A 25,281-nucleotide genomic window follows, 5' to 3' on the forward strand; every position below is an offset into this window, starting at 1 on the left:
AGAATTAGAGGTGTGATTTTTTGTAGTTGTCAAAATCTGTGTGTGTGTGGGGGGGGGGGGAGGGGGGATGTGGGGGAATAGCTAGGAATTCACTGGGAATGCTGTTCTTGTACAAAAAGCAGAAAGAAGGCCTTTCTTGCTCTTCTGATCACTCTGAAGTTTAAGGAAGAATGGCTTTCTGCTGGAGATTTATCATTACAATCCAGCCACTATTGGGATGTGACTTCACAGGATGTTTCTAGCAGATGTGTGGACAGATCTGGATAAACCTGGAGGCTCACAGCCACAATGCCAGGACTTCATTCAGATGAGCCACAAAACCGTTCCTTTCTCCTTGAAGTCTTTACAAGTTTTGGAAATTGGCTGTGTACAATGAATCTGGCAGGTGGGCCAAAAGAGGCAACCACCATCAATAACATAATGACTAGGAATTTCTCAATCTAACTTAATATTTATTCCCTGGTACCTGCTATTTACTGCCTATAGCAAGTTTGCGAAAATTTTAAGTATGTTTATTTTTAAGAATCCATCTCTTTCAAGATAGATTAATGATAGACAACTTCAGTAATTTGCTTACATGTTGTTTGTGCTAAAATTAACTTAAAAATGGAGAAAAATGACATAAAGAAGGAACCTAAGGTGACAGGGGGAAGTATGAGTTATTTACCTATGAACAGCAAAGCTTTTTTTTTTTTTTTTAAAAAAAAAACAAAAACCAACATACTCTATTGATTTTAGAGAAGAAGGGAGAGGGAACAAGAGATAGAAACATCAATGCTGAGAGAGAATCATTGATTGGCTGCCTCCTGCATGCCCCCTACTGGGGATCGAACCCGCAACTCGGGCATGTGCCCTTGACTAGAATCAAACCTGGAATCATACCTGGAACCCTTCAGTCCACAGACCAATGCTCTATCCATTGATCCAAACTGGCTAGGGCCAACAAAGCTTTTGAGTAGGGGACAACAAATGCAAAGAAAAGCTGGGAAAGCTTAATGTAAAAATGGAAACTCTCTTCCATCTTTTATTGATCATTCTTTTCTTTGAACTCAGATAACACTTACCTATCTTGTAGGATGAGTTTTCCTTGATCACTATCATCTCTCCCTGCCTGGCTGGCCCCTCTTTCTCTCCCACTAAGCCAAAAGCTAGTCCTTAAGTCTGGAATTTATGAGACATAAAGAAACAGATTATGGCTTTTTGTGATATAACTCAAGTTGGGGAAGGAAATAAAGACTCAGCATAAGTTACAGGCAACATACATACCAGCACTAAGTTCATCTTAGCCAGGAGGACAAAAGGCCTGTACCACCTCCATGCCTAGGACCCTAAGCACCATCCTCACTCCACCCCTCCCCCCCCCCCCCCCCCCGACACACACACCTAGCAAGGGAAGGAGAGAAAGGAGAGAGAAAAGGATAGACCAATGCTGAGTGTTTAACAGGTAGTTGAACCTTGAATAGGGTGGGAGAATAAAAGGAGGAGGGCATGAGGAGGAAGGTCAAGGGTGTGTCAGTTAAGGCCATCAAAGTAGCAGCCATCAAAATGGGATAGATGTGCAAGGGACTTATTGAGGGACATGCCTATGAAGGGCAAAAGGGGAGGGGCAGGAGTAGGCTAGAGAGCCTTCAGACAGCGAGGCAGGGCTGACACCTGGGAAGGGAGAGGGGGAAGGAGGAATTGGGCAGGAAGCTCCTCAGACCGCAGCACATTTTGGAGCAAGCTTTGGCCAGGTTAAGGGGAGTCCCAGGCCACAGGTGTCCCTTAGGAGAGGACCCTGGGAGGATATACCCTGGCTCTAATACCTCTGCTGTGCTCAGTACCTGGCTAAGAAAATTCGGGGGAAGCATGGCCTTGGGGTGACTGCCACAGCAGAGCTGAAGGTGCTCCTCACAGCAAGATTTTGAAGAAAGTTCAGCAGGGTGAACTTCACAGCCACGCCAAGGAGTAACACAGGGTGCTGGCACAGGAGTTAGAAGGCCCTGAGAGTCTAGGACTAAGGCGCTGGGTCTGGGTTAGAGCAAGAAGACAAGTTGAATAACATCGAGAACTCACTTTGGAATCTCTGCCCTCTTGTCTGTGGTTTGGAAAATACTGCTTGACCAAGTTAAGAACTGAATCAGCATTTTCCAAAATGCTCTGAGTGGGACAAACTACCAGGAAGGCCATTTGGCTGTGGATATATAGTGTTTCAGAGCTGTGATTCTTATTTTGACGCCATCTCATTACATGGGGCATAGGCAGCCAATCACTGTATCTGAGTGCTCTGTTTGTCTGCCTCTTTTAAATGGGAACCTTACAGGGTCCCTGCCTGGCCTCAGCCAAACCAAAAGTGATTTCTCTCCCCTTCAACAATGCCCCTCCCTGAGCCCTCACCTCATATTGCCCCTTGTCTTGCACCTTACGTGTGCACGCGTATGATTTCTACCGTCTTCAGAAGACAACAAACAACTTAAAGGTAACAGTTGTCTTACACTTTAAATCAGCTTTGTCTTGTACATACAATTGGTGTAGGTTTCAACACCAGTTAAATAGAATGGGCAGGATTGAGCAGGTAGGGGGGTAAGGTGGGAAGGAATGATGGGAACACTTATTTCCATCTACTTATTTTCAAAAGGTTTAGGGGTGGCTTATAATAGAAGACACAGATGTGTTACAACCCTTAAAAAAGGATAATGAAGTCAGAACAAAGGAAGGGGGTGGATTTGAGTGAGAGTGGCATACTGAAGAAAATGAAGCTAAGGATTGCTACCAAGATTGAATGCAAACTTTGCTTTTGACCTTTTCCCAGCCGGCGAGACCAAAAGGAAAACACAAGTTATATAAGGTTCTTATTAGCTAATAAAAAGAACATGCCAGTTTTTCTATAGGAGTAGATTTTTTTCCCTAGCACTAAGTCTAAGAAGCATTTATTTTATGACCCCTTATAGAGCCATTGGCTTCTTAAACATATGATGGTTTCAATAAGTTTTATAAAAAATATATAGAAACTTTTTTCTGTGTGGCTATTTCTTATATTGATTTTTGATAAATGCCATATTTCAGAGAAGACATTTCTTTGGGGACGTAGAATGCTGTTCAATCATCAGCAATGAAATGAGGGTGATGGATTACACCTGGGCCTACAGCCTATGGAAGGATCCTGGGAGCAGTATGTTACAATAATAATGACCACAGGCTACTGCATTAAGTACCAGTTTGACATTAGCAAACAAATGAAGTTGTATTCAAACAGAATATATTGGCTGCATTTCCTTGAAATTTGGCTAAACAGTTCTGCACTGACACATTTTGATTTGACACTGGGCCTTCATCATAATAGAAAAGTCTAAATTCCATACAAAATTGACTCTAGTTATGTTGAGACATCACACTGGAGGATGTGAAAAGTGTTCTTCTCATTTACAAATCAGTTTAAGCACCGAAAGCATTTACACAAGTTTCTTTTTGCACTCGGAGATTCTTCAGGACCTGAGCATGCTAACATGTTGCCACAGACTGGGTACCCTGGCAAGCAGGCTCTGACCTTGAGATTAGTGCTCAGGAATCAATACCTATGGAAGCAAAGGGGAGGGAACAGGGTAAGGCAGAGGAAGAAGCTGGCCACACCCATGGAAAGTTTTTGGAGTTGTTTCAAGCTGGGTGAAGGGCTGGGCCTGCATAGCCCCACACTGACCAGTCACTGGATACAGGCTGGCTTGGGAAGAGATGTGCTCCTGGGCAATGTGAGTTTCTTTGGCCAAAGGCCATTCCCTGAGGGCCAACACCTGAGGGCTCTGGGCAGCAGCAGTGCCAGCAGCTGGGGGAATAAATCCTTTGTTTCTGAAAGGTGCGTGCATCACAATGTATTATAGAATTTTGTATGCACTGTTTACTACACTAGCAAAACATACTTTAACCCTGGAGAACAGCCAAATATCCCCTAGACCAGTGGTCGGCAAACTGCGGCTCACGAGCCACATGCGGCTCTTTGGCCCCTTGAGTGTGGCTCTTCCACAAAATATCATGTGCGGGCGTGCACATACAGTGCGATTGAAACTTTGTGGCCCATGCGTAGAAGTCGGTTTTCGGCCTGGGCGAGTCTATTTTGAAGAAGTGGCGTTAGAAGAAGTGGGGGGTGTCGGTCGGTCGGTCGGTCTACGGGAGACTCACGCAGGTGGGAGTGGGATACGCAGCGCGGGGGAGGTACATTGTTTTGAGGTATGAGGTACCTTTGCTGAGGTCGACCCCTTCCAACTCTCCCATCCACACTCGTCTATCTGAAACAAGTATACAAGAATGTGGATGGGAGAGTTGGGAGGGATCGACCTCAGCGAACGTACCTCAATCAGATTGAGGACGTTTTTAGCGAAGGCCAGCTTAGGAGTACCTTAATTAAGTTAATAACAATGTACCTACCTATATAGTTTAAGTTTAAAAAATTTGGCTCTCAAAAGAAATTTCAATCGTTGTACTGTTGATATTTGGCTCTGTTGACTAATGAGTTTGCCGACCACTGCTGTAGACTGAATGTCGGATAGAATAAAATTTGTGAAATGTTGCTTTATTCTAATAACCTGGATGTATACTCTTTACTCTGTATGATGAAAACATCAATTACATTTTATATTTAGCTACTCCTGCCAGAAGCCAGAAAGTCAGTGACTTAGTCAGTGAAAAGAGCTCATTTTACTCACGTAAATAACAAGCGGGACAGTTCAGGGCTTATGCAGCTGCTCCCGGAACGAAGTTCTTTCTCCTCCTGTCTTGCTTTTTTGGCATGGTTACTTTCGTTCTCATGGCTGCAAGGAGTGCTGCTCTACCCAGGATGAAGTGAAAGATAAGGGCCAGGCAAGTTTCCTGCTTCACAAAGTTTTCTAAAGCATCACTGATCTCTACTGACTTTTCATTAGCTAGAGCCGGGTCACATGACCATTCCTAATCAAGGGCACCTGGGGAAGTAATTTTACCTGAGAACATTTAGCTGACTCCTCTGATTAGGAAGAAAGGGAGGAAGGATATTGAGAAGGCAACTAGCACTGCCTACCACCAGTAATAGAATTTTAATTCTTCCTTCTTTGGTCTTAATTGACTGGACAACTGCAAGAACAAATTCCATAGAAAGAAAAGATAAACATGATTATAAAATATAGATATAAATATGAGCACAACATCACAACAGATTGTTTTACTTTGTAAATTTATCCCGTTTAACACAGATTTTCCTCACTTCATCAAAATCACTATGCATGTTACCAGAGATTTACGGTTGCATTTCTGCTGCTTGGGACATAGCTCTGCACATTGCAGGGATTCAGTGTGTGTGTGCGTGTGCATGTGCGAGTGCGCGCGTGTGTGTGCGTAAACGGAGGGCTGTATTGGTATACAACACAGCACTGTACTGTGTAATGAGGTCATGAACTATATCATGTATCTTGCTGGCATATTATGGGGAGCCCCTGCAGCGGTGATTGGGGGATGGGTTTTAGCTTTTGCTTTGGTGTGCTTTTGTCTTGGTTATGCCACTGCCAGATGGGTTACTTTCTGTTAATTTCACTTTTATAAACATAGATTTTAGGAAATTTAGAGAAATACCAGTGGAAAAGCTAGCCTCATTATGATTAACTGTAGAAGTGCAATGACCCCATCCTTTATTTAAAAAAAAAATATTGCTCTGTCTTCTACCTATCTCATCCAGAAAATGTCTCACTTTCAATAATTATTATTTTTAAATATGATTTTCTTCATATGAAGTAATAGTATTGAGTTTGATTTTCACTCTATAGCCACATTAAATACACATGAGTGTCATCTCTCCAGTGACACTTCCCTAAAATGCACAATAGTCTCTTCTCCATGCCCTGTCCCAGGTTTAGGGGCACACCATTCTCTCCTCTCCTTGAGGATGGGTCCATTTTACCAAACTGGCTTCTCAAATATTTTCTCAATAGACAGCTCACGGCATCATTAACATGTTAAGCACCCAGCCTGTTTTGTCTTCTGGACGGAAAGTATAGGGTCAGTCACCGGTGACTGGGCACTTAACGTGTTAAATTAAAAAACAGAGATGCAGGTGAATGCCTGGAGATTCTGCCTTTCTAACATGCTCACAGCTGATGTCAATGCTGACAGTGCCTGAGTGCACTGAGTAGCAAGATACTGGATTTCAAACTTGGCTGCATATTGGAATCTTGGGGAAGTTTTTATAAATGCAGATACTTGCGTTCCCCCCAAAGAGCAGGATTTATTTGTTATGGGGTTCAGTTTGGCCATCAGGTTTTTAAGAGCTCCCCCAGGTGATCTTAATGTGCAGCAAAGTTTGAGAACCACTGTAAACACCAGTTAGAATAGTTTTCCCCCACTATCCCTCCACATGCAGTTTGGTAGCGGTATTTATCCTTATATGCCCCACTATGGTTGGTACCTAGGTCTGGGGCTTTTCTATCCAAGGAGAGCCTGCATTCTTGGTATGGGCTTGATAGAAGTCTGTTGAATATATCAGCAAATAGAAAGATGCTTGTTCTACTTACAGGCTCTGGGAAGGCGGAGAGGTGATTTGCTTTTCATTGTAAATATGGGTCCAGCCCTAACCGGTTTGGTTCAGTGGATAGAGCGTCCCAGGTTCGATTCTGGTCAAGGGCATGTACCTTGTTTGCAGGCATATCCCCAGTAGGGGGTGTGCAGGAGGGCAGCTGGTCAATGTTTCTCTCTCATTGATGTTTCTAACTCTCTATCCCTCTCCCTTCTTCTCTGTAAAAAATCAATAAAATATATATATTTTTAAAAAACATGGGTCTAGCACATTTCTATTTACTGCAATTCCTTTGCCAGCTTCTTACAAAGATGAGCTTATATAAAGGGTTTAGAGATCTTGGGAACTGAGGGCAGAAAAGAGAGAGGGGAAAAGGGAGCAGAGATAATAGCAAATATGAAGGGGGAGAGAGAATAAGGGAAGGCAGGGGAGAGGGAAAGAGAGAAAAGGAAGGAGAAAGGGGCGTAAGAGGAAAAATTGGGAAGAAATAAGAAGGAAAAAGAGATGGATATAAGGGTATTGAAAAAATTGTTAGATAATTACCATCCTCTGAAAGAGGTGACACAAAGATCAACACACTTATGGTCTCATAGGAAACAGGAAAAATTATAGAAAACTGTACAACAGTAAAAGAGTAAAGGAAAATAATACCAGAGATAACACAGAACATATAGACAAACCTATCAACAAATGAGAGTTATAGGCAATAGACAAAATGAACATTATTTCTATGGGGAAAAATGGTAATAACCCTGTTGAAACGAATTCCTTATCTTTACTTTATCAACTTCACATTAAGCATAAAGGTGGCATCTGAAGAAATAACATTTAACCTAATTTATATCAGGGAGTCAGTCAGAGAATGATTTCAATATTTATTTTGTAGTTATTTCCTCTAGCCTGGACCAGATGTTGCTTATGAATATCTATTTTGAGGAAAAAACACCACAATTCTAAAAATTTACTTGGAGATACCCTTTGATGGTTTGCCCCCGCTCCCATCTCTGTGCTGTACATCTAGAACATTCTTATAAGGATTGACGTCTTGATACTAAATGTTTTATGAGACTAAATAATTGGAACTCAATCCACCCAAAGTGGTGAAGGTTTGGTTTCTCGTTATCGTTTCTAAGAAACATTCTTCATTTGATGTGTTGAACTTTGGCAATACAAGTCCCTTTAGTGACATAAAAGAAACCAGTCTTTAAAAGATGCTGACAGATGTTGTGATAGTTTTTTTTACAATGGAGCTGTTTCCTGCTCCACTGCATGTAATTAGACATGCAGACAGAGCTTTCCCCAACTTACTGCCCCAAAGGGAGGGGTTGGGGCCGGCACCGCAAAGCTCTCCTTACTAAAAGGAAACATTTTAACATGTGAATGTCTTGATTTCTATAAAGAAATGTTTTCATTTTTTAAAATTCTGTATAAAACTAGGTTTACGGTAAGGAAAATATCATTTCTATGAAGTTCGAGCAAACAGTGTATCCCCTTCATAAGGAACTTGGATGGTAAGGATATTTTCCGCATAAGCTTTAAGGCCCTGCCTTTTTCGTGTCCTAGCAGCAGCATCCAGCACTCGGTGCATTGTCTTGCAGTCTGGCTCATCTGAATCTGCTCAACTTCCCTGTTTCACCTTTTACAAATTCTTTACTTTCTTTGCTTACTACTGTGGTGTTTTAAATGATAGTGTTAATCGTCAAATTGCCAGAGTTTTCTAAGTTGAGGTGGTATCTCTCTCTTTCAAACTCTAGAGATGCTCTTTGCTATATTTAATTGGGAACTCTGTGTCTGGCTTATAAAATCTGCAGGATACCCAGCCCAACCTCAACATTCAAGTTTAAAAACACTGTCTAAGAACAAAACTGGGGCCTCTGGGGGAGACAGCACTCTCAGGGTGTCCTTTCTTTGTGGACCCCCTTCTAGAGCTAAGTCCCTAAGGCTGGCCCTTGTGTGATCCCAGCATCACCTCCTCTGTACCAAGCAGAAAACACAGGAATCTAAATTCCATGTGTGCTTGCCATATATTCTCTATTAGAGGCTCAAGAACTAGAACAGAGCAGTGAAATCTGAGGAAGCAATCAAAGGGGGCACAGGACATCTCATTTGACAAAAAGACAATGTGAGAAACGCACAACCACACATGGAACAAGGTTCCAACAACAGAAACTCACAGGACAAGAACACAGCAAATGGGCCGACTTTTATAGACATGCTGCTCTGTAAGCTGGAAGGAACCTACGTGTATGTAGTCCAGGCTCGCCTTTCCCAGGTTTACCAAGGAGGCAGTATCTTTTACCCAAGACCAAAGAATTGTCCACAAGTAGAGCCAACACCACAACTCCTGCTCCCTGTGTGCTAGTACAGTGGGCAATGTACTAAGGAGATAGCATAGTGCTGGACAGATGAATACAGTGTAATGGAGATGGTGAGAAAATGTGTACTAAAGCCAATTCTTCCATTTACCTTGGACACAGGACTTAAACTTTCTGAACTTTAATGTTCTAGTTTATAAAATGGGAGCAATGTCTGCACATAAGTGAGGTTGGTGCATAAAAGACACTTAAATATTAGCTCTTTCTTCCTACCTCACTGCATCTCATGAAGACCAAGTTTTTCAAATGGCCCACATATGCATATTGGTCCCTTGGTTTATTTTGTCCACAGAATACAGAATGCTCCACATTTGACTGCAGTGACATTGCTAGTAACTGTTTATTCATGGCATACAGCGCTCCTTCCTACTGGTAAGAATATATTGCACATTAATACTAAAATCTGACAGGGCCTCTTGTAGGCAGGCTCTGCCAACACATTGCAAATAAAACTCTTGAAGTTTCAACAGAAATATATTTTTACGTGATAGGATGAAATCTCATGGAACTTACTGCTTCCATCCGTGGACTGAAAAAGCAACATCAATAGAGCTGTTATAAACTCAGGCTCCACGCTGTCTCCTAAAGGGATTAGACTGGCTTCATAATGTGCGAGAGGCAGAAGAAAAAGCGACCCAAGAAGGGGCTAAATCCTCAGTTGTCATTAGTATTTTCTCATGTCAACGCTGCGATTTGAACAGACAGAGGAATTGACTTATTTTATATACTTGTCTGATCCTTTAGTACTTAATGAAAACTAGAATGTTTTATTTGATCCCTGTGGGAACACAGCTAAACTGGGCAGTTTGTTCCTGAAATAAAATAGCAGCAATCAAAATACTCTCAGAGTCCCTTAGAAATCAGATCAGAGATTTATTAGAAAGTAGGTGTCCCCAGCTTATAGGTGGCTGTTAACATTGTTTTATTTCCTTTACACAAAAAGTAGAAATGCCAGAAAAACGTTCTTGACAGAAAACAATACCACTGGCCTGGTCTCATTGAGATGTCGAGCCCAAACTGCCCATTATTATGGAGAAAGGGAAGTTCAATCAACATTAGCGAACACTCATGCAATTGATGAAATACAAAATGGCGTCAGTGAATGTCTCTTTAAAAACAAGTTATATATACAAATATCACCCCCCCAAAATGTGTCTTCTATAGGCTACCACTATAGATTTAAGGCATCCTGATACTCTGTTCTGCTGCTGGCGAGGCATTGTTCCCATGGTTCTAATTCCACAGAGGAGAGTCCAGTTTCCAATGGTGTCCAGAGGGCAGCGATGATAAAAAAGTGATTTACAAGAAGAGTTCTTTTGGCTCTGGCTCAGCAATGTGTTTTATGCTGTAGGATTTCTTCATTCTTCTATTGATGTCATTATGCCTAAGCAGAAGAGAAACCACGAGGCCAAAATTAGATAAAACGACGGTCAAGTTACAAGACAATACCACTAACCAATTCACCAAAAATGGAAGTTATCCTCACACAAACCACACTGAAGAACACTTCATTCTAGTAGGCAAATTATTCTCTTTTCATATAAACCACTCTTTGAAAAATAAGTAAAAAACATGTCATAACACACGGAGTCAACACTTTTAAATTCTCAATTCCAACTGCTGATTGGAATCCAGGTGAAATTCTATAGTCAAGTGAATTTTATGACAAACAAAATAGAAAGTATGTATAATACTGCTAATTTAGTGGAAACATGAAATATTTATATTTTATTTACATGGGTTCACTGATGACACCTTTTATTCTCCAATAAGCTTAATAGCTTCTTGTTGTTTTGGTTAATCCTCACCTGAGGATATTTTTCCATTCATTTTTAGAGAGAGTGGAAGGGACGGGGAGAGACAGTGAGAGAGAAACATCGACGTGACAAAGACACATTGATTGGTTGCCTCCAGCAGGTGCCCCAGCCAGCCAGGATGAAGTCTGCAACCCAGGTGCATGCCCTTGATTGGAATCAAACTCGCAACCCTTCAGTTTAAGGGCTGACGCTCTATCCACTGAGCAAACTGGCTAGGGCAATTTAAAGTTATTAATCATTTAAAGAAGATGCTTTTTCTGTGGGTGTGTGATTACTGAGTAGTATATGTTAGAAGAACACAACTAGGTAAATCTATAGGGAAAAGAAGAAACTAGGGAACAATAATGCTGTTTTCCCCTCAATACTTGATACCTAGTAAGTCTGTGTAAAGAAGTACCAGCTGAACACTTGGAACATTTTTGTTTTTTAGGTGAATTGCCCTCTGGGTAGATGCATTCATTTTCATGGGATATTAGTCCCATCCTCGGGATAAAATCTTCCAGAAAGGAGTGATCTCTTGAGAGCCAGAAAGCCTCCATATTACCAATTCCTCCTTGTTGCTACATCAGACAAAAACAAACTCTCTCTGGTAATAATGGTCCTTGCTAACAAGAGGACATAATTGGATGGAGAACCCCAAGTGTGGTCTTATAGTCTCAAAATCATGTATTATTATTATTATTTTTTATCCTCACCCAAGGCTATTTTTCCATTGATTTTTTTTAAATATATTTTATTGATTTTTTACAGAGAGGAAGGGAGAGAGAGAGTTAGAAACATCGATGAGAGAGGAACACCGATCAGCTGCCTCCTGCACATCTCCCACCGGGGATATGCCCACAACCCAGGTACATGCCCTTGACCGGAATCGAACCTGGGACCTTTCAGTCCGCAGGCCGACGCTCTATCCACTGAGCCAAACCGGTTTCGGCTCCATTGATTTTTAGAGAGAGTGGAAGAGCAAAGGAAATACAGAGAGAAATATTGATGTGAGAGAAACATCAATTGGTTGCCTCCTGCATGAACCCTGACCAGGGCCCAGGCCAGGGAGGAGCCTGCAAATGAGGTACAGGCCCTGGACCGGAATCAAACCCAGGACCCTTAAGTCCGCAGGCCAACACTCTATCCACTGAGCCAGACTTGCTAGGGCATATTCTTAGTGTTTTAATAAGTACTTGATTATTGTCACAATATGAAAGATGTAATTCTTAATTTTATGTATTCCTCTGAACAGAACTACAGAGAGTTGTCCATGGGTAAGAAAGGGAGAAGGAAAAACCCAGCTGGTTGAAAGATATTCTAAGGACTTCCAACTAAACATGGTGGATTAAGTACAGATTTTCTTACAAAACAAAAGTACATTAAAAAAGGAAAGACATAAAAAAAGGCATAAACCTAAATGAATAAAGGTAATGGGAGAGGAGATGATATCAAACTAAAATGCCAATAATATTTCAGAAACAGGAAGGAGAATAGACAGGTGTAGTATTTCTACTTTAGTATAAGAGACACTGTGGTCAAAAACACTAAAAAGAACACTTTCTGCAGGACAAATCCAGAATGATTAGAGCTGAATATACACCCAGAAAAATGTTAATTTGAGGCATTTATCTGAATAATATCAGGCTAATTCAAGCATCTCTGAACCCTCCAATTACTCAGTCCTTAATTACCAGTATTCTAAAGAACAAAAGTATTTCAGTAATTCTAGCATGAATTATTCAGATAATTTGCTGGTCCTTGATTTCATTTTTGGATATAAAATCACATTCTCAGTGCCCAAAATTGGAAAGAAGAAAAGGCTTGAATTTAAATCACAGTTTTTCATGTACTTGAATTTGCTGACTACATGTTCCATAGCCCAGACAGCAACTCAGAGGGTTAGTCTTACATGGTCCACGGGCATGCATTACATTTCCACTGATAACCAAAATAGGGGACCGTTGCTACTTCTGTGGCCCCCTTCCAAGCTTTAGTGAGAGAGCACATCTACAAACTCCAGCTACTAAAAAATGGGGTTCTGGTTCAAAGAATGAAAACCCAATATCCAAACCAACACTCCCTGTTGGTAGGTGGACTTGCAATCAGAAGGCCTAGCTTTAAACAGAGCACACCACTCTTTCCGTGAGATGACAGCCTCAGTCCTTCTGTTTTACTCCGCTTTTGCTCTCTTCTTCCATTTCTTCCCACTAGCTCTCCCTCTCTCCAAATATGTATGAAGTTCCTAGCGTATGCCAGCCACCATGCTGGACACTTGGAGTACATCTGGGGGTGTGATAGTGCCATCAGGGCCACTGTTCTCATGAAGTTCTTAGACCTTTCATGGAAGTCACCATTTTTTAATGGTATCCTCTTTTAATTCTCTCTTGATTATGATCTCGCTGAATGAAGGGACCATGCCTTACTGTGGCCCAGAAAAATGCATGGCTTAGAGCTGATGATGTTGTTGAAATGAGTGCGCTGGCAACTCAGTAACATCCCGTGTCTGCACTGGTCTCTGCGTGGGAAGGAAAATCCCAAGTGACTGTGGTTGGAGCAGGGATGCTTGGTGAAGGTATTGGACGGTGCTGAGTAAAGTCTCTGTCTGGTACTTTTAAACCTCACGTAACTTGCTGATTCTTTAAAACTCCAGCCTTAAGAGAGTTTACAGACAGGCACTGCTCTCTTAGTGTGCAAGGATATCCTAGCTGTGGCGGACATGGTACCGTGAGGACTCATACTAGAACGTGTCCCTTTTGGAGTTACACAGTTCAAAACCGGACCCTGGGGGAGTGAGGCAAGGAGAGTGGAGTTGGGTGAAGGGAGTTTTGAACTTAAGTTGGGTGACTACACTGAAATCAGGATTAGCATGCTGGAAGAAATGTATTTCCGGTGGGATGATTTTAGTTTCCAAGGCAGGTCTCCCCCTGCCCTCCTTCCTATAGTCCATGAGTGTTCCGCATGTTCATGCCTTGCCTTCCGAAGGCGGTGCTTTAAGACAGAACATAGGATCTTCATTGTAATAGCTTTTTTTCTTTTTCCTATGTCTCAACTCATCCTACTTTTATATGAAACTCACTGCCTTTCTGTGTCGGAATATGCTTTCTCCTTTTCTCAAGGGGGTCAAGGAGCTTATGAAAAGAAGCTGCATTTGTGAATCATGCTCTAATCAATCGTGAGAGCTCTGGCAGCTTTCAGAAAGCGCCTGCTACATTGTGCTTGGATGCTGGAAAGATCTAGTCATTTTAACCATTCCCCATAGCACGGACATTTCTCTCTACACAGAATATCCTACTGGGCAACAGCCAACGGCAATGTACAGCTGTGGCTCCTTTCAGAGGAGATCCTGTTAATTAATGGAGTCTGGAGGAATGGTTCAAGATTGGGCTCTCCTTCCTTCCTTCCTCCAAGTCATATGGACAAAGCTTCAGTGTGAAATGCAGGTTTTTCTCTTGGAATCAAATTTGAACCCAAGGGAGGCAGAGATGGGGGTGGGAGGGACCAGAGCTGTGCAGGGAACACAGAACACTGGGGAACTTGGGGAGGTGAAGAAAGGAAGGAGACCAGATAGGCCCTGGGGTGGGGGTGGGGAGGGATGGGTTCTGGAGCAAAGATGATTGATCACCTCAAGTCAGGAATCAACTCCTCCTGACTGACTGGCTCTGGACTCAGAGCTAGTATATGAGAAATGAAAAACACACACAAATACTTCAGATGAAGCTTAGAATTAGAAACTATAGTTTTTTTTTAGCAGAAAGTCTAATGTCTGTACGTGTTACAAAATACCCTTTCAGTAATAGCACTTTAACAAACTTTCCTAAACGGTTACATTGGGAAGATTCTGTCTGCTTTCCCGGGTGCGCTCTAGAACTATGCAATCAACACATGCTCAGAGAGCCTAGAAACGTACCCATGGCTACTTATATAATCATCCCCGACAGGATCCTTAAAAGGCATATGGGTTAAAAAGAAATACTTCGAGGTCCAACACTTAAGGAAAGATTAAAATGTGGCCACTGTATTACATCCAGAGACATTATGGCAAAGATGCACTTGCTCAGTGGGATCAGGGATTCCTTTCTGGGCCGAATGCGTGTTTCCATCGGGATCTGGAAATGCTGCTCAGTGGGGCTGAGGGTCAGGTTTCAGCCAGGGCCTCACCTCTACATTCCCAGTGTCTTCCACATCTCTGCTCATTTTGCTGTTTAGAATGATATTCTGATAATATAACAACAAGGACAGAAATGTGTGTGTGTGTGTGTGTGTGTGTGTGTGTGTATGCACATGCTTGCCAACTGGTGGGGGTGGGAACCCTGAACTCATCTCCTGTTGGGCACAGCAGACGACCACTGCCACACACACTCATTATCTCAGGCCAAACATATCACTCTGTTTGGTGTGGTTGCTGAACGCCCTTGATATTTGATGCTAGCTCTTGGCTCTACATGTATAATTCTGAGTATGGCTAATTCCTTCATAGTAAAATCCACACTCATGGTGTTTACTGCTTACTGTCTTAAAGGAGAGTATATTATCAAGTTGGTCCTAGGATCAGGAGTCTCCTGATGTTCACCCCTCAGGGCACAGTGCCACCGTGGTCAGAGACAGTGTGACTGGTAGTGGTCAAGGGTTAATGCCCTCTGCCCATTCGTAACTGGAACCAATACTCATTTCATTTGCTACAGATCTCAGATAGACTTAAACTCTGGGAAATGGATGGCTTATTGACATTTTAAGACAAGTAATTGCAAACATTCCCTTGGAGTTGTAATAACTCAAAACCAATTTGTCCTTTGTAATAAAAAGTAGAGATAAATCTGACTGTTATAAACAAAATCATCCTCTGCAGTTGAAACACACTGGGAAAGCTGTTCAAAGCAATAGAGTTGAATCTAATTTTAAAAGGCACTGAAAAGAAATTTAGATTCTTTCTATCAAGCTGTGACCAATTTAGAAAAATAAATAGCAAACAGAACCCCCTCACAGCGCTGACATTCTTTAAAATGTTGCATTTATTGCCCCTATTTTTTATTTACCAGGAAAAATAAAAATTTCTCTAGAACTGAAATGTGATTCCAGTGTATGCCTGGAAATGGGGCCCACTGCCTCACCCTTGCTCCCAGGGCTATACTGACAGGGCCATTCAGTGCCATCATGTGTGGGGCCAATGCTAAGCCACTGACTGCCATTGGTTTCCAAAGTTACATGATCCTGGCAATCCTGCTACCTGAGAGGGACCATCTGGCCTTCAAGCAAGTTCTAGGGACAAGATGTAAAGCCATCACTGATGGATGAACACCTGGGTTCCTTTCCTTCTTGCATCTTTCTATGGGATGCTTTCTCTGTGGGCCCCACAGGCAAAATGAAGCAGGCACTAGTTGATTAGGTGTTTTTCATGCCCATGTTCCCATGCTAGCCTTAATTTCTCCAAGGAATCCTTATTTCAACTAGAGATTCCCATCCTTCTTTTGCCTAAGGAGTAACTGGGCTGGTTGTCCCTGCCTCTGGGTGATTATGAGTGAAAGAGAGAAATCTCCCCTCTCCGGTATGAACAAAGCAGTCAAACTGAAAACTTAATAAAGTGCAGGTCAATTTATAAGGCAGGGATGGAAATGGCCAGGATGCTTATTTAAATACAATGAATATGTTTACTTTTGGATTTCTATTTATCACTGAAACCAAATTTAATTTAAAAAGCCCAGGAATCTGATAGGTTCGAAACAGCCCTCAGAAGGCTTGCTTCTTAAACTGACTAGGGAACTGTTAACCTCATGTTAGATATCCAAGTGGCCCCACAACCTCGTGCTGTGCTCTGATCTTTGTCATCTTACTATCGTACATTGTTCAGCTTCAATCCCTTAGTTCTAGGAAGACAGGATGAACTATTTCTGGCAGGAGAATCTACTGTGATACTGTCCTTTTTTTCCAGGTGCTAAAGAAGCCTGGAAGCAATGAGGGGTCCTCCCCAGGCCCCTACCCACAGGAGTTGGTCAGTCTTTGTACTTCATTCCCTCAGGGCATCATTGGGGACTTCTGTTCAAGGACAAAAACAGAATTTTCTAGGCACCAGAAGACCCACCCAACCGACGATGGGGGCAGAAAAGGTATTTGGGTGGGAAAGGTAGGTTGGGAGAAACAGAAGTGCCAATGCCAATGTCTGGGAAGGGAGCTGATATTTTTCCTGTTCCCTCCCCACCCCCAGGCCACTGGGCTGTCAGCACTGGCCAAGATTCCCGGCCCCTGTGTGGCCAAAGCAGCCCTGCCGTAGGCAACATGTGAGCCTGCCCCAAGCAGAACTCTGGTGACCAGTAAATGCTGAACATTCAAGGCACTTCCTTCAATTTACTGAATTAATGAGACCCCTAGGGGCACCCACTAAAATGACTGCGATGTACGAGCCTGAATAGAGACCTGGAGAAGATTACATTTGATTTAGAGGAGGGGAGGGAAGGAGAGTGACATTTCTCTTGTCTTAGTATTCGGAACTAAAATTCATACCCACAACACACACACACACACACACACACACACACACACACACTCACACAAACATTTTGGAGGATTTTGGAAGAGGGCTAAAAGGTGTGTCATACTTTTAATTTAAATTAAATTTTAAATTAAATGATTTATTTAATTAAATTTAAATGATTTAAAAGTGACAGTCTCCCTTTAAAATGGGTTTGGGTTTAACTCCTCTGAAATAAACCAGTTAGGGCACTGCCTGCATTGACTCCCCTCCACTGCTCTCCTTATCCTGCCCCCTGTTCCCCACCTTGTCAGGGAGGAATGCATATCCCCCCCAGGAAGATGAAACAAAGCTAGGCTACGGGAGGACTGTGCCCAAGGAGCAGTCCAGCCACCTGTGACCTTCAACATGACCCTTTTATGCACAGTCCATGCATTTCGACTTGTAAAGGTTTTGTTTGAGAAAGAGACTGGCTTACTGACTGGCACTGTGGTTCCGAATGCTACACTGGAGCAATTTTAGAATGGCAGGGCCCGGCTGCTCCCAGGGGCAGCAGAATAGCGATGAAATGAGCTTCCCGTCTATGATCAACAATGAAAGAAACCCTCAGCTCTGCTTCAGAGTTCTGATTCTGATTGGAGGTTGACTCATTTCACCCGTGACAGGAAATTTAATTTCTGTACCTACTTGGTACTTGACTCCATGAAAACAAAGACTGAAAACCAAAGTCAACTGGGAAACACAGCATGTTTGTGAGCGGAGGAGACTCCTGGGCCCTCTGCTGCTGGAATGAAGCCCTCCTACAGGGCACTTGCTCCCTCTCTAAGGGCCAGTTACAAGTCTGCCTGCTTCTATTCGGGGGAAGGGCTATAGGTTTCTTCTTTCTTTGTGTCAGCCCTACTAAGTAGCTCCAGGGCCATGATTTAAAAGGTCATGCAGCCTGGCTAGCATAGCTCAGTGGTTGAGCATCAACCTGTGAACCAGGAGGTCACAGTTTGATTCCCGGTCAGGGCACATGCCTGCGTTGTGGTCTTGATCCCCAGTAGGGGGCATGCAGGAGGCATCCAATCAATGATTCTCTCTCCCTCTCCCTTCCTCTCTGAAATCAATAAAAATATATTTAAAAAATAAATAGAAAAGAAAAGGTCATGCAATTCAAAGCGAAGGCATGGCACCCCTGTGCTATGCATCCCCTACCCCACATACCGTGCGCAGTTTTGTAGATGCTCTTCAGTCAGCGTGTTAGAGGGAAGGCTGAGGCAGCTGCTGGCCTTCTCCTAGAGGTGCAATTAAACATCATCTGAAAACATGCAGCAAGCTCAGCACATGCAAGCCTCAATGAAGGGGGGCATGCAGGGGAGAGAGCAGACTAGAAGTTTTGTGTGCACTTTAAGGAGCTGGTGGTGGTGGTGGTGGTGGGGAACTGTTGAGAACATCCTTGCACTCCTGAGCAGGAGAACCCGTTCAGTTACTTGGAATAGTTTTATATGAGCAATGTATGTTTGCTCATATTTAACCCCAAGGGCCTGGTTTTTGGGGCGCAAGTGTGACTCTTCTAGAGGAAACATACAGCTGAAGTTCTTTATAATGAAGGCAATTCACGATGGAAACCAATTGGGGTTTATTTAATTAGAGAGATAGTAACTAAAACTTGATGTTGCTATCGCAAGAAGAATTAGACAATTCTGAGTCCTGGCTGGGAGTTTACCTTGTACCAAATAATAAATCATGTGGGTGTGACTCTCTAGATTGCATGATGGATATTCTGGGTCCTTCCATTCCTGAGTTTTGCATTTTGGCTGCCATACCATTTTTGAGGGCATGGCGTGCACAGAGCATGCTGGAAACATTGCCTAAAAAGATGCTCGTGTTTCTTATTCACTGGATTTAAACCACAGATTATAGTGCATGGTTTTCCAACAAATGCAATTATAAAACGTAGTTCGTGGCTCACTCTGCCACCCCCTGTGTGCTGGCAAGCACTCAGCTGCTCCGGCCTCCTGATCCACACGCAGCGGCCCGCATCATACAATGCCAACGTGGAGGTCCCTGTGGTGTATTTATTTTAAAGATCATTCCAGTGTTCAATAGTTAAGTCTTTAGAAATAGAGTTTCTATTTATGCGCTCTTTAATTGGGCTTGGGAATAAGCCATCCGTCACATGAGGAAAACAAACTCTTCCTGAGGCAGACTCCATGCCCAAGAAGGGCCTGGTTTCCCATCAATTGGTAGTCAAGGACTCCTAATACTCAAGGATCAAACTGTTTAGGGAAATTTAGAGACCAGAATGTAATTTCCTGTGATTTACTTAATCTTTCTCTCAGAGTATTATCCAGAGGAATAGCAAAGGGTCTATTCTCTAACACATCTCATGAGAAACACATAAATTTGGCTTTCCACCCATTCCTTTGGAGTTTTTCTGGGGATTACCTCAAGGTGACCAAGGTCAGCAATCTGCAATGTCAAGAATGACAAAATTCAAAGGAAAAAGAGAGATATCCTCCAAATAGCACTCACCGCCTTATTCTTTCCTTTGCTAGCAGAGCTCATGGGGTTTCCCTTGGTGTCTGTCGTCTTCCTTCCAAGTGAGGTTAAGGGCAGTGTGCAAGTCTTCAGCTGGTTGACCGCCTGATAATTATTATTATTGTTCTGGTTGCCACTGAGTGTCTCCATGATGGATCGGAAAGTCCCGAAAGGTCTTTTTAGCTGATCCCCTGATTCGCTACTTGTGGAGGTCCGCTGGAGGGTCCTGCCCTTATCTCTGTCCTTCTCTCCATTGAGTTCAAGGCCAGTTTGCTCCATCTGCACCACAGGCTCCTCAAAGGTGACTCTGAGTTTCAAGTTCTGAGATGTCCGGCGCTTGGAGGACGGAGACTTGAGGGCACTCTTGGGACTCGTGGCCACTTTCTGGGCAGCCGTGCTGTCAGGGCTGGGCAGAGTGGGGTCTCCAGAGGGCTGGTTTGGGGGAGTGGTCCCTGAGCCTGGACCATGGGATTCCAAGTCTGGTTCACTGCTCTCTGAGGTGGGAGATGGGCTGTGGCCATCCAGAGATTTGGAGGCCTTGATCCCGAAAGGAAACCTGCGTCCTGACGCCAAGGTGTGTTTCTTGATCATCAAGTGTAAGCTTTCTGCGCTGTCTATGGCCTCCACACTTTCCACGATGGGCTGCGGCCTGGGCCGCTCAGCCTTCCTCACGGGAGTGCTCTTGGGGTCCTCAGAGGTGTTGGAGTCTGTGTCCGACTCACTCAGTGACCGCTGCATCAGCTGCCTCAGTCGGGCTAACTTCAGCTCTCTCTTCTCTGGAGGGATCTTCTTGGAATTTCTAGAGGAAGTCTGAGTATCCTGGAATTCCAAGGACAGCTTTTCCTGGGTGCAGACATTCTCAGAGATGTCTTTCCCCAGTAACTGGCGAAGGATTCTATCTGAATCTTCATCTTTTGCTTTAGCCCTGGCCCGGCTGGATGCTGACAGGCTGGCAAGGACCTGCATCCCCTCTTGGACTCCTGGTTTGCTTTTGGCTACAGACTCATCATCGGTATCTGGGGATTTCCACTGGGACTTTCTGGAAGCGGGAGAGCATGGCGAACTGAAAAGAGGAGGAAGGACACATTGGGATGATTTCCGACTGGGTTAAAATGACTCGGCCGCAAGTCATGGCATGGTCTTGACTCCCACTAACAACTTACAAATCAGTAAGAATGGAATAAGAATAATCACTTAATGTTTGTTCAAAGCAATTCACAAATACTCCATAGGACCAACCGTAACCTAAGTACAGTATGCCTCAGACCTCATACAATGACAAAATTTGCCTACTACTTTACTATTTGCACATTAATCCTGCACAGATTTTTCTAAATTTATCCCATCTTCAACAACCTAATGAGCCTATATATCCTTATTCCCATTTTATAGGTGAAGAAATGAAAGACCCTGAAAGAGTAAATGACTTGTTCATAGTCATTGAACAAAGAAATGGCAGAGCAGAGACAAACCAGGTCATCTGACTCCAGGCCCAGTGCCTTTTCCCTGGGTTACTGAATTCTTATTCCTCTTTATAAAGCTAAAATGTGTTCTGTTGTCATTTTCTTAAAAGACATTAAAAGGAAGTCCAAAGGAAGGCTCTGAGATTTAAGAGATGTAAGGACTCCATCCACTGATGTTCCTGGCATTACCTGGGCGAAGAAAGGAGTGACTTGCCCTCGGATCTCTGGGCCTCCAGAAGTTGCTGGAGCTGGTGTTGTAGTGTGACCCGTTCCACTGTTTGTCTGGGAAAACAGACCAAGGCAGTAAACTCTCTGGTACACAGTGTCTACTATGAATCATAGGTGTAAATTTTTTCATGATAATTTACAATAAGTTGCTATAAATCTGAAAGCCTCATAAATGTGCATAATCTTCATCCTTACAGTTCAGAAAATTTCCCAAAGATACAATCAAAAGCACCCAAAATGAATGTAAATTTATTATTCATATGGTGGAGAACTGTTTGGAGAGAGAGAGAGAGGAAGAGAGAGGAGAGAGAATACTTTATAAAGTGTATTTTACTTCCCTTAAGTAAAAAAGGAAGTTACTGTGTACAGTATAATCTCATTTTTAAGATTATAAATCTCTCTCTCTCTCTCTTTCTCCAAATAAGGTCATTTTCTGAGGCACTCGGGGTTAGGACTCCAACATATTATCATATACTTTTCTCTCTCTCTCTCTCTCTCTCTCTCTCTCTCTCTCTCTCTCTCTCTCCAAACAAGGTCATTTTTTAAGGTACTAGGGGTTAGGACTCTAACATATTATCATATACTAGAGGCCAAGTGCACCAATTCATACACCAGTGGGGTCCCTGGGCCTGGTCTGTGGAATCAGGCTGAAACCGGCTCTCTGACATCCCCTGAAGGGTCCTGGATTGTGAGAGGGTGCAGGCCAGGCCAAGGGACCCCACTGGTGCACGATTGGGGCTAGGGAGGAACGTGGGAGGTTTGCCAGCTGGGATGGGACCACGAGTGGGCTCTAGGGCATGTCTGGCCCATGTTGCTCAGTCCCGATTGGCCGGACCCCAGCAGCAAGCTCACCTACCGGTTAGAGCGTCTTTCCCCTGGTGGTCAGTGCACATCATAGTGATTGGTCGACCGGTTGAATGTCTGTCCCCTATTGGTTAGTGCATGTCATAGCAAGCGGTTGAGCATCCTTAGCATATCATTAGCATATTACACTTTGATTGGTTGAACGGCTGACCAGACACTTAGCTATTAGGCTTTTATTACATAGGATTTTTGAGAGGGTCACAATTCAAACCATAATACTTAGGCTGTAAATAAGGATTTCTAACAGAGCTGAACAGTACCTGTGTTTGTTAACTAGAATGTCTCCCACTCAGAATTTTGAACTGGAAAAACCAGTGTTTTCCATCCATCCTTCTGCCTTGGAGCCTGAAGGGTACAGTGTGCCCTGGCTATACAAAGTGGATATCTCTGCTCATTTCTAGTTTGCCAGCCTCACTGAGGCACAGGGTGAGAAAAGGACTAGGGTCTACATGTAACCTATCCTATTTTACTTTGTCATTGGCCTAACTACAACTGCCCACAGCATTCAGCTTTGGGCACAATGGAAGAACTGCTGCCTATTAGTGTACACACGTATTTTATCCCAGGATCATCAGTAGAGAGAACAGCTGAGACTCTGACCGGGAAAGTTCACCAATAAAACAGCTATTCCAGCTCATGAAAGCCTCTCAGGCTCTGTGGTACAGAGTCTGGGGGGAATGTTGTGTGAGCGCTTCTCTCATATGACCCTTTAGAAAAAGCATTTTATTATATCATTTTAAATTTCCTCTTTATGGTTATGTCTATACACTACTGAGGGGAGTGGACATGGGCACAACATTTTGGGAAGGATATTAGGTAGCATCTATCTATATTTTGAATATGTATGCCCTATGTTCTAGAATTTCCTTTCTAGGAACTTAGTTTTAGGAATGCCTACACATGTACAAAAAGATGTGTACAAAAAGACATGTATGTTCGCTGTGGGAAGATAACTTACTGAGTTAGAAATGTGTGTGCATTTTCTCTTCAATTACAGCCAGCCCTTCAAGCTCACTTAGCTCGCTTGCCCCAGGGGAGTTTGGTTTTTTTGTGGAACTGGGTGAAGGATGCTTGCAAGGAACCATATTATTTAAAAATATTATTATACTAGAGGCCCGGTGCACGAATTTTTTGCATGGGAGGGGGGGGATCCCTCAGCCCAGCCTGTACCCTCTCCAATCTGGGACCCCTCGGGGGGTGTCCGACTGCCGGTTTAGGCCCGATCCCACAGAGATTGGGCCTAACTGTTCTGCCTGCCAGCCTGATCCCCTCCTAACCACTCCGTTGCCAGCCTGAATGACACCTAACTGCTCCCCTGATGGCCCGATTGCCTCCAACTGCTCTCCTCTGCCGGCCTGGTCGTCCCTAACTGCCCTCCCCTGCAGGCCTGGTCCCTCCCAACTGCCTTCCCTTCCCTGCAGGCCTGATCGCCCCCAATTGCCCTCCCCTGCCAGCCTGGTTGCTCCCAATTGCCCTCCACTGCTGGCCATCTTGTGGTGGCCATCCTGTGACCACATGGAGATGGCCATCTTGTGTGATGGCATGATGGTAAATTTGCATATTATCCTTTTATTATATAGGGTATTTCATCTATTAAAAGCCTAATCTCTTTAAAGAGAGTATTCTATGTACTGGCAGGGGGTAGGGTGAAGGGATGCAGAAACTTGTACCTCTAAGGCAAGACAGTACAAGTAGTGAGATCAAGGTTTCACCAAACTTGTAGAAGAGCCAAAGGGTCCAAGGCCTTGTCACATGCTTTTATAAATTACACATGTAATAAGTTAAGGCCTTCCACCAAGCATACACTTCATAATTTTCCTTTAAAATTTAATTTTTAAGGCTTATCATCCCATTCTGTTAATGTTATTTCAAATACTGATTCTGATTTTTAGTGATTCTGTCCCCACTATGGCAACTCTAACTTGACCGCTGTGTTTTGCAAAGGCTGACCTTGGTCTCAGGCGGGTGTCTGCTCTTCAACCCATCGAAGACCTATCTGTCCTCCAGCCCCCCTTTATCCAAGCCTATCCTGACAACAATCCCAGAAAGCTTCCCTGACAGTGAGGTATGCAATGTGTGTCAGTTTAGCAATCTCATAGTGAAAGAACTGACTGTAGCTAGACAGAGTAATATCATGCTGACTGAGTAAGATTTTATGTTCTGAGGATTTATGAATCATCTGATTACTTTTTATAACAATTTACTAGTGATGGTTACCAGATTAACTGTCTGTAATTTCCCAATTATATATTTTTCTTTTTGAGAAAACTGAGAAACTGGCCCATCTCTAGACTTTTCTTTCTCATGAGCTTTGGAAGTTGGGGGATGATTCCATGCCTGCCCTCTAATCTGGCCCTGAGATGGGAACACACAAAGAGAGCTCGCTCTCTTTGTCCAACAGCTTAAATTCCTGGCTTAGAAAACTTGCTTTGCATTTTTCTTATTTGTGTGAACATCATTTGGCCTCTGCAGAGATGGCATCTTCAGCATGAACGCTGGCTGTGAGGATTTGGGGCGGAGGGAGAGAAGATGATGAGAATGCAAGAAGTCCCCATGCAACCCACACGGGGAGCTTCCCAAAGCACCTGCTGAAACCTAAGCACAGGAATGACGGGCCAGACTTAGTTCTCAGCGAGCGAATAGGCACTTACTCCTTCAGCTGCTTGGTTAACTTCACCACCTGAGAGGCCAGTGACATGCAGGTCTCCACCACCACCAGGTACCGGGAGCACAGGGTGTGCCCGTGGCGCTCGGCGCTCTGGGAGGGCTTGTCCCCCGCGTGGTTCTGCATGGTGACATTTGCTCCGTACTCAACCAAGGTCTGTCAGAAAGGCAGAGACATGGGGTCATATCAGGGCCTCCTTCTCAACATTTTTAATGACTGTAACAGAAGGTTGAATGGAGATTTCCTGTTATTCCAAAACCAGTTCCCAGAGCCCATAACAGGACAGGGTTGGGCAACCTGGCAAGCTTTCAGCAGTCGATATCGGACACCTCCTGCCCTACTACCAGCAACCTCACCCAGGCTCTGGAGGAGGAGGAGCCTGGGAGGGGA

At 43.5% G+C, this 25,281-nt stretch overlaps 1 protein-coding gene across 5 annotated transcripts in view; it reads right to left on the reverse strand.

Annotated features, from left to right (window-relative positions):
- Positions 1 to 9,737: 9,737 nt before the first annotated feature.
- SNCAIP (synuclein alpha interacting protein) overlaps positions 9,738 to 25,281 on the reverse strand; it is a 138,383-nt gene continuing 122,839 nt past the window's right edge. For 4 of the 5 annotated variants that reach the window (XM_059693784.1, XM_059693787.1, XM_059693785.1 and 1 more), the window contains exons 8-12: positions 24,878 to 25,047; positions 21,324 to 21,416; positions 19,666 to 20,734; positions 18,355 to 18,425; positions 9,738 to 10,270 (exon numbers count right to left, since the gene is read on the reverse strand). In XM_059693784.1, the coding sequence (XP_059549767.1) occupies positions 10,186 to 10,270; positions 18,355 to 18,425; positions 19,666 to 20,734; positions 21,324 to 21,416; positions 24,878 to 25,047 (1,488 nt within the window). In that variant the 3' untranslated portion in view covers positions 9,738 to 10,185. The remainder of the gene's footprint in view (positions 10,271 to 18,354; positions 18,426 to 19,665; positions 20,735 to 21,323; positions 21,417 to 24,877; positions 25,048 to 25,281) is intronic. The other variant, XM_059693788.1, reaches the window with a different exon arrangement.

This window comes from Myotis daubentonii, chromosome 4 (genome assembly GCF_963259705.1).
Source record: "Myotis daubentonii chromosome 4, mMyoDau2.1, whole genome shotgun sequence".
Taxonomy (NCBI): Eukaryota; Metazoa; Chordata; class Mammalia; order Chiroptera; family Vespertilionidae; genus Myotis; species Myotis daubentonii.